Genomic DNA, 12556 nt, shown 5'->3' with positions numbered 1-12556 from the left:
GTTTCTGTTTGTGGGCTTGACGACAATCGACACGGAACTCGTTCCGGCCAGTTGTGACAACCAGCACCCTGTCGATCAAGTTTCCAATGCGGAATGCTTGTAATGTTCAATATGCGCACCGAGATGGATACAGACACACCCTAAATTGGAGCACCTGAGTTTCGTTTCCCAAAAAATCTAGGCACTGCATTATTTAACCCGGACCCAGTCTTTTCTCCTGCAGTCACTGATACAGTCACTGAGGAACCATGGAACTTCGTGAGTAACCTAAACCCCTAATGTATCTGGCTAAATCTAAATTGTGTGAAGTAGGCTAGGCTACAGTAACCAATGCATAAATGTGGCATACAATTTTCATGTAATTATATTTGCTCATTGTACATCCTTGATTTTTTTTAAAACAGTTACCGTTATTGCGGTCACAGCAGGAGCAGGTGAGACATTTGTCATGCTATTTAAAAATTGACTGACATAATTAAAACGGTAATATATATTATCAGATTACCCTGTGTCAGTTTCATTTCAAACTAAAAACTGATAAGACAATATGAAATTCCATGGAAATACCAATATTGTGGATAGCCTAGTTTAATTAAGTAGGCTAAGCTACCAGCAAAATGCCAATTCAACTCATGGTTAATGTTACAAGTGCACAATAAAAAGCATAGCTAACTACACATGTTAAATCATTTGCCGTTTTCACAGCTAATTTTGAGAGATTCCATTTTTTGTTAACATTTTACCCAATAACTTCAATTTGCTACTTGGCCAACTGTAGTAGGCTACAATTGAAATGTTTATTTGAACTTTTAAGGGGTAGCGGTGGTCATGGCTCCAGTTGCCCTAGGCGCTGTAGGGTTTACCGCCGCTGGCATCGCCGCAAACTCTGCAGCAGCCGGCATGATGGCTTCCGCAGCCACTGCAAGTGGCGGTGGTGTGTTGGCTGGAAGCATCGTTGCCGTTCTGCAGTCGGCAGGTAATTACAGTCACATTTTCATGTGTTTAAATATCATATTTAAAAATCAGTTTACATAATTGTGTTGTGTTCAATACATTGGCAACTTTACAGAGAACCATATTGTCAATTAATTGCTATTAGTCACAGAATCAATAGGAATATGATCTTGTGATAATCCCCAACTATACCTTGATCATCTCTCTTTAAGATTGATTTCTTCCACCTTGATTTTGCATATTAGAACATTGAAGACCTCTTATTTTCAGACAAGACAAGGCTATGATACCCTGATGCCTGAGGTACATTCTGTTGTGAATGCCACAGTGACCAAAGTATGTTGTGTTGTTTCCCTCTAGGTGCAGCAGGATTAGCTGGGTCTACAACTGCAGTGGTGGCTGGTGTTGGAGGAGCAGTGGGATGGCTCACAGCTACAGCAGCTGCACTCATCTGATGATCCAAATATTGATGATTGATAGCTGTCTTGGGACAGCTCTCGTCTAAGACAATTTTAATCACAAAGATCACCTCTTTAAATATATATATATTTTATCCTTTATTTAGGGATACATATAAACACTTGATAAGACGGTGAAGGAATGCTTAGTGTTAAAAAATATATATTATTGAAGTTCATATCCTCTATTGTGTGCAATGAAGGCAAATTATGACTGACTTGTTCTGTTTGGACATCTTGGTCAGCTGCACTTTCAAGCCCAGGGCTTTTTTATACCGTACTTTTTCATATTTCAGTTTAATACCTTCTTTATCTCAATCAAAGGTCAAGTGTTGCCAGATATAATGTAAACATTAGTCTGGTGTCTTTGTCTCTACATACAGTATGTGTCAGCTAGGGATGGAAATTAGTTTAGTCTTCGCAACAGGATGTTTTCCAATTGAGTTGATTAGGCGGCTTTCTTCAAATCTGCACCTCACTGGTCTGTTGTACAGTGCAGTGGTGTAAAGTACTTAAGTAAAAATACTTTAAATACTACTTAAGAAGTTTTTGGGGGTATCTTTACTTTACTATTTGCCAACTTGTACTTATACTTCACTACATTCCTAAAGAAAACAATTTACTTTTTACTCCTTACATATTCCTTGACACCAAAAGTGCTCATTACATTTTGACAGGAAAATGGTCCAATTCACACACTTATCAAGAGAACCTCCCTGGTACTCCCTACTGCCTCTGATCTGGCGGGCTCACTAAACACAAATGCTTAGTCAGTAAATTATGTCTGAGTGTTGGAGTGTGCCTCTGGCTATCAGTCATTAAAAAAAACTAAAAAATAAATTGTGCCGTCTGGTTTGCTTAATATAAGGAATTTGAAATGGTTTGTACTTTTACCTTTGATACTTAAGTAACATTTTAGCAATTCCATTTACTTTTGATACTTAAGTATATTTAAAACCAAATACTTTTAGACTTTTAATCAAGTAGTATTTTACTTGTTGACTTTCACTAGAGTCATTTTCTATTAAGGTATCTTTACTTTTGCTCAAGTATGACAATTTAGGACTTTTTCCTCCACTGGTACAGTGTCTTTTTGCATTGGTTTGTCCTTCTTCTTTAAGTTTTAATGGCAGACCAAACCAATTGCTGTATTGCAGTCCCCTACTGTACAATTCATTGTACTTTGTGATGCAGTAATACAAAAATAGGGAAAAGGAAATTTACCCTGCCAACTATTATCCCTCACTAAAAAACTCACCACCCCATTCCACCATTTAACCCTATCTTATCCTACCCCAGACCAGCTGTCTGGGAGGACAGAACACTACCACTCAACACCCCCTGGTATTTGTGTGTCTGTAACTTTCTCACTAATCATTACTCACAATTCATTCAGGACCATCTGTAATCATTGTAGCATCCACATTCATATAGAAGTGTTTGGAAACATATTCTATTCTTATTTACAATAAAAGTGACTCAAAAATGACACAATACATGATTTACCATTCATTTCTATAGGGCACAAAATAATGTGAAACACAACCAAATTCAAACAGCAAATACATCCAACAAGTTTGTAGAGTCACAAGATTGATGTAATCATTGCGATCTAGGAATATGACACAAAATACTAAACGTTTGACTACTTTATTACACATATCAGGGAATTTTTCCCAATACTTTTGGACCCCTAAAATAGGACGATGTACAAAAGTACTGTAATTTCTAAAACGGTTCACCTGATATTTATGAAAATACATTCAAATTAAAGCTGACAGTCTGCACTTTAACCTCATAGTCATTGAATCGAGTGCTGGAGTACAGCAACAAAACATGTGTCACTGTCCCAATACTTCTGTAGCTAACTGTATATTTTCAAAGACTCACTCAAATGGGTTCCTGTAAATGTTTTACTTTCTGGTCAATGTGTTCCTTTGTTCTGCAAAATCCCATGGCCTGGTTACAGTCAGTTTACCAAAACAAACATTTGTTACAGTGCTCTCATTTGACAGTGATGCTTTGTATTGTAATGCCCTTACTGAAGAGAAGATAGCTTTTGTTTTACAGTAATAAAGGTTAAAGAAACCACAGTGCCACCTGCAGAGTAACTGTTCACTCATAGTTGTAGTTGCAGTATTGTCAAATGCAAGCCTTTGGCGCCACCTAGTGTCAAGGGATGGGCCAAAACAATCTAAATACTGTCATGTCACTTACAGTATTTACTGTAAAGCCACATAGAAGAATATTACTTGAAGTGTCATATCAGCTTAGTACAACTGTCTTATGTCAAAAATTAAGTTTGTTTTACTCCACTGTTTGTAAACAATGTATTCGTGGACAAACATTACTTCAAAACTATCATTTTAATATCACGGCAATCATTGCATTGCAACGCACTATAGCTGCGTTTTGCATCTGTAGTTCCATTTATACATTTGTGGTTACATTTCTCTAACCCCATCCCTCAGTTTTATAAAAAGCCAAGCGGCGGGGATTCCGTTCGACTGGAAAACGAATAAAGGATTGTGCCTTTCTTTACTACCTTTGAACATAACCAAAAGCCTATTCGCCTACACTATTGGCTCGATTGTCCTGTTTCATGTTCCTTTCACGTGATGGCCGAGCTATCTTAGATCCTTATCTAATATCCTTCTCACAGGAACAAGAAACGGTTGACTTTCGTTTCTGTTTGTGGGCTTGACGACAATCGACACGGAACTCGTTCCGGCCAGTTGTGACAACCAGCACCCTGTCGATCAAGTTTCCAATGCGGAATGCTTGTAATGTCCAATATGCGCACCGAGATGGATACAGACACACCCTAAATTGGCGCACGTAAGTTTCGTTTCCCAAAAAATCTAGGCACTGCATTATTTAACCCGGACCCAGTCTTTTCTCCTGCAGTCACTGATACAGTCACTGAGGAACCATGGAACTTCGTGAGTAACCTAAACCCCTAATGTATCTGGCTAAATCTAAATTGTGTGAAGTAGGCTAGGCTACAGTAACCAATGCATAAATGTGGCATACAATTTTCATGTAATTATATTTGCTCATTGTACATCCTTGATTTTTTTTTAAACAGTTACCGTTATTGCGGTCACAGCAGGAGCAGGTGAGACATTTGTAATGCTATTTAAAAATTGACTGACATAATTAAAACGGTAATATATATTATCAGATTACCCTGTGTCAGTTTCATTTCAAACTAAAAACTGATAAGACAATATGAAATTCCATGGAAATACCAATACTGTGGATAGCCTAGTTTAATTAAGTAGGCTAAGCTACCAGCAAAATGCCAATTCAACTCATGGTTAATGTTACAAGTGCACAATAAAAAGCATATAGCTAACTACACATGTTAAATCATTTGCCGTTTTCACAGCTAATTTTGAGAGATTCCATTTTTTGTTAACATTTTACCCAATAACTTCAATTTGCTACTTGGCCAACTGTAGTAGGCTACAATTGAAATGTTTATTTGAACTTTTAAGGGGTAGCGGTGGTCATGGCTCCAGTTGCCCTAGGCGCTGTAGGGTTTACCGCCGCTGGCATCGCCGCAAACTCTTTAGCAGCCGGCATGATGTCATCCGGTGTGTTGGCTGGAAGCACCATTGCCGTTCTGGAGTCGGCAGGTAATTACAGTCACATTTTCATGTGTTTAAATATCATATTTAAAAATCAGTTTACATAATTGTGTTGTGTTCAATACATTGGCAACTTTACAGAGAACCATATTGTCAATTAATTGCTATTAGTCACAGAATCAATAGGAATATGATCTTGTGATAATCCCCAACTATACCTTGATCATCTCTCTTTAAGATTGATTTCTTCCACCTTGATTTTGCATATTAGAACATTGAAGACCTCTTATTTTCAGACAAGACAAGGCTATGATACCCTGATGCCTGAGGTACATTCTGTTGTGAATGCCACAGTGACCAAAGTATGTTGTGTTGTTTCCCTCTAGGTGCAGCAGGATTAGCTGGGTCTACAACTGCAGTGGTGGCTGGTGTTGGAGGAGCAGTGGGATGGCTCACCGCTACAGCAGCTGCACTCATCTGATGATCCAAATATTGATGATTGATAGCTGTCTTGGGACAGCTCTCGTCTAAGACAATTTTAATCACAAAGATCACCTCTTTAAATATATATATATTTTATCCTTTATTTAGGGATACATATAAACACTTGATAAGACGGTGAAGGAAAGCTTAGTGTTAAAAAATATATATTATTGAAGTTCATATCCTCTATTGTGTGCAATGAAGGCAAATTATGACTGACTTGTTCTGTTTGGACATCTTGGTCAGCTGCACTTTCAAGCCCAGGGCTTTTTTATACCGTACTTTTTCATATTTCAGTTTAATACCTTCTTTATCTCAATCAAAGGTCAAGCGTTGCCAGATATAATGTAAACATTAGTCTGGTGTCTTTGTCTCTACATACAGTATGTGTCAGCTAGGGATGGAAATTAGTTTAGTCTTTGCAACATGATGTTTTCCAATTGAGTTGATTAGGCGGCTTTCTTCAAATCTGTACCTCACTGGTCTGTTGTACAGTGCAGTGGTGTAAAGTACTTAAGTAAAAATACTTTAAATAGTACTTAAGAAGTTTTTTGGAGTATCTGTAATTTACTATTTATATTTTTGCAAACTTGTACTTTTACTTCACTAAATTCCATGTTACGGATACAGGTATCCTGGGGGTATTAGTAGGCGGCTTTCTTCAAATCTGTACCTCACTGGTCTGTTGTACATTGCAGTGGTGTAAAGTACTTGAGTAAACATACTTTGAATACTACTTAAGAAGTTTTTTGGGGTATCTGTACTTTACTTTACTATTTGCCAACTTGTACTTTTACTTCACTACATTCCTAAAGAAAATAATTTACTTTTTACTCCTTACATTTTCCCTGATACCAAAAGTACTCGTTACATTTTGACAGGAAAATGGCCCAATTCACACACTTATCAAGAGAACCTCCCTGGTACTCCCTACTGCCTCTGATCTGGCGGGCTCACTAAACACAAATGCTTAATTTAATATAAGGAATTTGAAATGGTTTTTACTTTTACTTTTGATACTTAAGTAACATTTTAGCAATTCCATTTACTTTTGATACTTAATTATATTTAAAACCAAATACTTTTAGACTTTTAATCAAGTAGTATTTTACTTGTTGACTTTCACTTGAGTCATTTTCTATTAAGGTACCTTTACTTTTGCTCAAGTATGACAATTGAGTACTTTTCCACCAACGGTACAGTGTCTATGGTTGCATTGGTATATCCTCCTTTAAGTTTTAATGGCAGACTACACCAATTGCCGTCACATTCTGTACAATCCATTATACTTTGTGATACAGTAATACAAAATTGGGGAAAAGGAAATTTACCCTGCCAACTATTAGCCCTCACAAAAAAAAACAACACCCCTTTCCACCATTTAACCCTATCTAATCCTACTCCAGGCCAACTGTCAGGGGGACAGAACACTTACACTCAACACCCCCTGCTATTCTTCTGCAGTAAAACCTCGCAATCCCAAGTACTTCTCTGCAGATTCCACCACAAACAATATTTTCTGTGACTTACGTTCCATTTCTGCAGTACAGTTTATGACCATGGCTATGAATACTAAGAAACTCACCTTACTAAAGCAAATATTATTCTCATCACTCACTATTGGTCTCTGCCTACTCACAGGAATCTTCTCAGGATCCCTCATCCTGTACCCATCTTCCTCTACCACTCTCTTAACTGCTTCAGTATGACACTTTCTGTACTACTCTGACCCTGCTAACCTCCACCTGCCTTTCTCTCACCAGACACCTCAGATCTCCAGCCCCATGGGCACCCCCATAGATAACGCAACTTTCTCCACCGATACTACACATTCCTGCATCTCATGCCCTCCTGCACACTTCTCATATCTAGCAATCTCCCTCCTACACACTGCTGCAACATGACCATAAACTTCACACCTAATACACTGTAGTATTTTTGGAACAAAAGCTCTCACGTGATAACTGATACATCTTAACTTGACCTTGTCGGACAAAGACTGCATCAAAACTCAGCAGGACAGACAATGTCTTCTCCTTTTCACCGTCCTACCTACCTGGCCGGCTGGACCTACCTACCTGTACATAGGGTAGCAGTCTTTTAAGGTGCAGGGTAGAGTACCGGGTGGTAGCCGGCAAGTAACTGACTAAGTTCAGGGCAGGGTACTGGGCGGAAGCCAGCTAGTGGTGACTATTTAAAGCAGTTTATATTTTTTTAAGCAGTTTTTCAGTCTGTCGGTCCCAGCTTTGATGCACCTGTACTGTTGATGCATTTTAGATGGTAGTGGAATGAACCACTATTTCGTCCCTTCGCAATATCGGCATTGAACACGTCACCCTCCCTATGAGAGGGGGTGACCTTGACAATTTATTGTTAAAAACGAGAGGCCGCCTGGATTTTTAATTTAAAGACCCTTTCTCCCTTCGGTCTCAACGTAGACATTGCTCTGAAGCCATTCTTGGGATTATTGTGATTTTGCTATTCATTGTAAATGTTTGTTGGCCTATGTAGCCAAATTGTATCTATGAATGTATGCTATCCATTCATGCTTTTTTATATGTTCTATTTATGTCTGTAAATCAACCAATGAAATCAAGCTTGGTTCAAATCAAGCCACCATGATTACAGACACCTGTGTGTCTCCTTTCAAAGGTTATAAATTAGTGGCCTGCAGTGTTTGTCATTATACCCTGATGAATACAGCTTGTCTGTCAAAACATTGGTTATAAAATGATTGCATCTGTGAGGCTCTCCTTTTCAAGTGTTCTACTCCGTTAGCCATCAACTTGCGTAAACAGGTGTTGTTTATTTTGCCTCCAGTAGGGTGAACAGACCATAGTTTGGGTGGCTGAGGTCCTTGATGATCTTCTTGGCCTTCCCGATGATTTGGGCTGACCACACCACCCTCTGGATAACCCTGCGCTAGTGGACGGTGTAATTGACGTACCAGGCTGTGATACAGCCCGACATGATGCTCTCAATGGTGCATCTGTAGAAGTTTGTGAGGGTCTTAGTGGCCAAGCCAAATTTCTTCAGCCTCCTGAGGCTGCCAGGGAGTGTGCAATAGGGCTCTTGGGCACAGGCACTATGGTGGTCAGCTTAAAACATGTTGGTATTACAGACTCGGACAGGGAGAGGTTGAAAATGTCAGTGAAGACACTTGCTAGTTGGTCAGCGCATGCTCGCAGTACACGTCCTGGTAATCCGTCTGGCCCTGCGGCCTTGTGAATGTTGACCGGTCTTCCGGTACAGCTGGTGCTCTCATGCATGTTTCAGTGTTATTTGCCTCGAAACGAGCATAGAAGTAGTTTAGCTCGTCCGGTAGGCTCGTGTCACTGGGCAGCTCTCGGCTTCCCTTTGTAGTTAGCTAGCTACCTAGCCATTTAATTTGCCCCCCTCTGACTCCAGAAATATATAATAATACAAATGTCCAATTAATTAATGTCCAACTTAACCTCTGATCGCGTTTGGCTAAGAACCCTCTCCTTAGGAGTGAAGACATGCACTTCTATTCAAGAGCCATGGTGGAGATTTATATTTAACCTTTATTAACTATGCAAGTCAGTTAAGAACAAATTCTTATTTACAATGACAGCCTACACCGGCAATGCTGGGCCAATTGTGCACCGCCCTATGGGACTCCCAATCATGGCCGGTTGTGATACAACCTGGAATTGAACCAGGGTGTGTGTAGTGACACCTCTATCACTGAGATGCAGTGCCTTAGAGCGCTGCACCACTTGGGAGCCCAAAGATTCATGGTTTGATGGACAACTTTGAGAGCCAAAGGACTTTAGTTAGTTTTGATGACAAGCTCATTTGAATACATTTAATTGGTCAATTGGTCGTGAAAGGTTCTTGCAGACTTAAAGGAGAATCAATAGTAAAAATATATAAATCACAACATTTGGAGTGACAAGGTTGTCATCTGACAGCGATGATATAATAATATAAATCTATGTAACTGAATTCATTTTGTAAAATGTAACCGAGTAAAAAGCAAGTTACTTCCTTCAGAAATGACTAGAGTAAGAGCACAAGTACAGCCCACAGAGAGTAACTAGAAAAGTACTAGTTCCTCCCAAAATGTACTTAAAGCTGCAATATGCAACTTTGTGGGCGACCGACCAAATTTACATAGAAATTTAAGTTATAGATCTGTAAATACTCATTGAAAGCAAGTCTAAGAAGTGGTAGATCTGTTCTATGTGTGCTATTTTTTTGCTTCCCGTTCTTAAGTTTTAGTTTTTGCATCATTTACTTTCGGTTTTGTACACCAGCTTCAAACAGCTGAAAGAAAATACAATAATTTTAGTTATGGAAAATATATTTCACAGCGGTTTAGATTGTACAATAATTCTCTACACAATGACTGCTTGTTTTGTACCAAACTGAAATTAGGCAAACTTTTAGAAGAAGTTTAGCAACCACGGAATGTCGGCCCAAGCATTTTTTTTATTTATTTATTATTTATTACATTATTATCCCAGAAAATGTTTTGTGTTATTAGATACAGCCGGCAAGAACTATTGGATATCAGAGCAGCGGTAAATCACCACCACTACCAGCATTACCACCAGGAATGGGACTTGAATTGAACTGATTCCAGAGGCCGACCCAAAACAAAGCAGGCGATGGAAAGGTACTTGGAGTGGTCTTATAGTCTGACTTAGGAGGCACACACACCACCCACCGCTTCCGAATATATTACTCGCTAAGGTCCAGTACCTGGATAATAAAGTTGGTGAGCTCAGGGTGAGGGTTTCTTTCCAGAGCAACATCAGCGATTGAAACATACTCTGTTTCACAGAAACATGGCTCTCCTGGGATATATTGTCTGAGTCGGTCCAGTCAGCTGGGTTCTCAGTTCATCGAGCAGACAGGAATAAGTATCTCTCCGGGAAGAAGAAGGGCAGAGGTGTATGCTTCATGATTAATGACTCATAATGTAATTGTGATGGCATACAGGAACTCAAGTCCTTTTTGTTCACCTGACCTAGAATACCTCACAATCAAATGTATTATCTCTCAAGAGAATTTTCTTCAGTTATAGTCACGGCCGTGTATATCCTCCTTCAAGCAGATACCATGGTGGCCCTCAAAGAACTTCACTGGACTTTATGCAAACTGGAAACTACTGTCAAGACGTGGCCCTTTCTGGGTATAGATCGTGGCTTCCCCCTCTCACACTCTCCTAAACCCAGGTTCTGTTATCTCAGGTTGTAAATTCCTGTCGGAGACTCCCCCTGGCCATGCAGAAAGAGAGACCACAGAGTGAATAAAGGAGTTCACGTGGCAGAACTCCTAAATCCCCAAAATGGGAAAACAAAACTATATGTCCACTTGTGAGAATGTGGGAAATGTCTGTGGACACTTAAGGGACTGGTATGAAGAGTGTGTTTCATTGGGTGACCTCACGAAGGGCAGGAAACATACATAACTATATATCTGAATGTGTACATCTCAATTATGGTGTTTGCATCTAATTCTTGTATAAAATGAATGAGTAAAGATGAAACTATTTTCGAAATGATGTAATCTGATGTTAAACCTTTAATGTGAGAGAATTGTATTCCCTTTAAAGTTTAACTAAGTCATTGGTCTGCCCCCGTGAGCACAAACATGATCAGGCGTCATAGAGCCTTTTCTACTGTTACGAATAAAAGCTCCTTCTAAGAAAATCTTCTTTAGACTGAGCAAACCCACAGCGTGAGCTGTGATTGCGAATAGTTTACACCACGCATACCTTGGTGTAAGCTGAGGTGGCACAGGTTTGAGTACCAAAACTAGAAATGGTTAATGGTTCAACTCTGAGACTATCGATCCCTACAGAATAAGAGCAAATCTTAGATACTAATTACTAGTCTGCAGCTAGAAATGATGTAAACCTGGGACGAGAATAATCAACACCCGCCGAAACATCTATTCTTTGAGAACATTTCTGAATGGTACTCTGAAGTATCCATTCTAACCACAAAAGACTTCAGGGAAACAGAAAGAGAGAGACTCGGATGAACTCTTCAGCAGACGGACCTGATTCCAACAGAAAGATCACAACGACACATGGGCGTAAATGTATATTGATTGCAATTATTCCCGAATGAGTGAGCGTTCATGTGCAAAGGATTCGAATTTCAATTAATATATTTAACAACTGTGTGTTGTGATCCCTTTTGTCTTTCCCGCTTCATTCTCAGTCCACACCCACTTCCATTCGTCCACCAAGCCATCATATCGGCTTAGCCCACTAGGGATTCTTCCCTATCCTTTGTTAGTAACCAATACTGACTGTTGGTTTGTCTGTGATTATTTAGTTAGTTAGTAAATACATTATTAAGCCAATTGGTGTATGTATGGATGATTTATATTAAAGGATGGGTTCGTGTGTAGATAACCAACAATTTACGACGTTTGGAATGAGACTGACGTGAGGTAAAGAATAATTCATTAATAGAAGACTAATTGATCAGATAATAGTATCTGAAGAGTTGTATTCGGAAAATTAAAACTTTGTAATCTGAAGATTTTCCATGGTGCCCCGACTTCCTAGTTAATCACATTTACATGATTAGTTTAATCGAGAATTTATTTGAGAAAATAACAGTCTTCACTCTTAATGATGCCAAAGACACGACACCACATTTCCTGAGTCCGCATTTATTGAAGCTGGGGATTTTAACAAAGCAAATTTGAGTAGTCAATGAACAGCATTCTCACGTAGGTGTTCCTTTTGTCCAGTTGGGAAAGGACAGCGATTATGTCATCTGTGGCGGCAGTATGTGAATTGGAGTGGGTCCAGGGTCTTTGGGATGATGGTGTTGATGTGAGCCATGACCACCCTTTCAAAACATTTAATGGCTACAGATGAGTGCTACAGGGCGGTAGTCATTTAAACAGATTACACCTTGGCATTCTTGGGCACAGGGACTATGGTGGTTTACTCAAAACATGTAGGTATTACAGGCTGGGACAGGTAGAGGTTGAAAATGTCAGTGAAGACACTTGCCAACTGGTCAGTGCATGCTCCGAGTACGCATCCTGGTATTCCGTCTGTGGCCTTGTGAATGT

At 39.4% G+C, this 12556-nt stretch overlaps 1 protein-coding gene across 3 annotated transcripts; it reads left to right on the top strand.

Moving 5' to 3' along the window:
* LOC139375292 (interferon alpha-inducible protein 27-like protein 2A) lies at positions 1 to 6461 on the top strand. Of its 3 annotated transcripts, none has more exons than XM_071116925.1 (4): positions 1 to 258; positions 405 to 434; positions 815 to 976; positions 1315 to 2901. In XM_071116925.1, exons 1-4 carry the CDS (start codon positions 249 to 251, stop codon positions 1407 to 1409), a joined length of 297 nt encoding a protein of 98 aa, XP_070973026.1. In that variant the 5' UTR covers positions 1 to 248; the 3' UTR covers positions 1410 to 2901. The 3 variants fall into 3 exon arrangements, with proteins under 3 accessions (XP_070973026.1, XP_070973027.1, XP_070973028.1); XM_071116926.1 differs by lacking the exon at positions 1315 to 2901 and adding an exon at positions 5392 to 6431 and having other exon boundaries at positions 50 to 258; XM_071116927.1 differs by lacking the exons at positions 1 to 258; positions 405 to 434; positions 815 to 976; positions 1315 to 2901 and adding exons at positions 4118 to 4354; positions 4501 to 4530; positions 4913 to 5053; positions 5392 to 6461.
* Positions 6462 to 12556: the final 6095 nt, after the last annotated feature.

Source organism: Oncorhynchus clarkii, chromosome 19 (genome assembly GCF_045791955.1).
Source record: "Oncorhynchus clarkii lewisi isolate Uvic-CL-2024 chromosome 19, UVic_Ocla_1.0, whole genome shotgun sequence".
Lineage (NCBI taxonomy): Eukaryota > Metazoa > Chordata > Actinopteri > Salmoniformes > Salmonidae > Oncorhynchus > Oncorhynchus clarkii.
The sequence above is the reverse complement of the archived record's forward strand: the minus strand, read 5'-3'. Positions and strand labels throughout refer to the sequence as shown.

Bases quoted from the DNA above. Each gene is read 5' to 3' on its own strand.
- LOC139375292 (XM_071116926.1), top strand. The intron at 435-814 runs GTGAGACATTTG...TGAACTTTTAAG, and splicing joins TGCGGTCACAGCAGGAGCAG to GGGTAGCGGTGGTCATGGCT. The intron at 977-5,391 runs GTAATTACAGTC...GTTTCCCTCTAG, and splicing joins TGCCGTTCTGCAGTCGGCAG to GTGCAGCAGGATTAGCTGGG.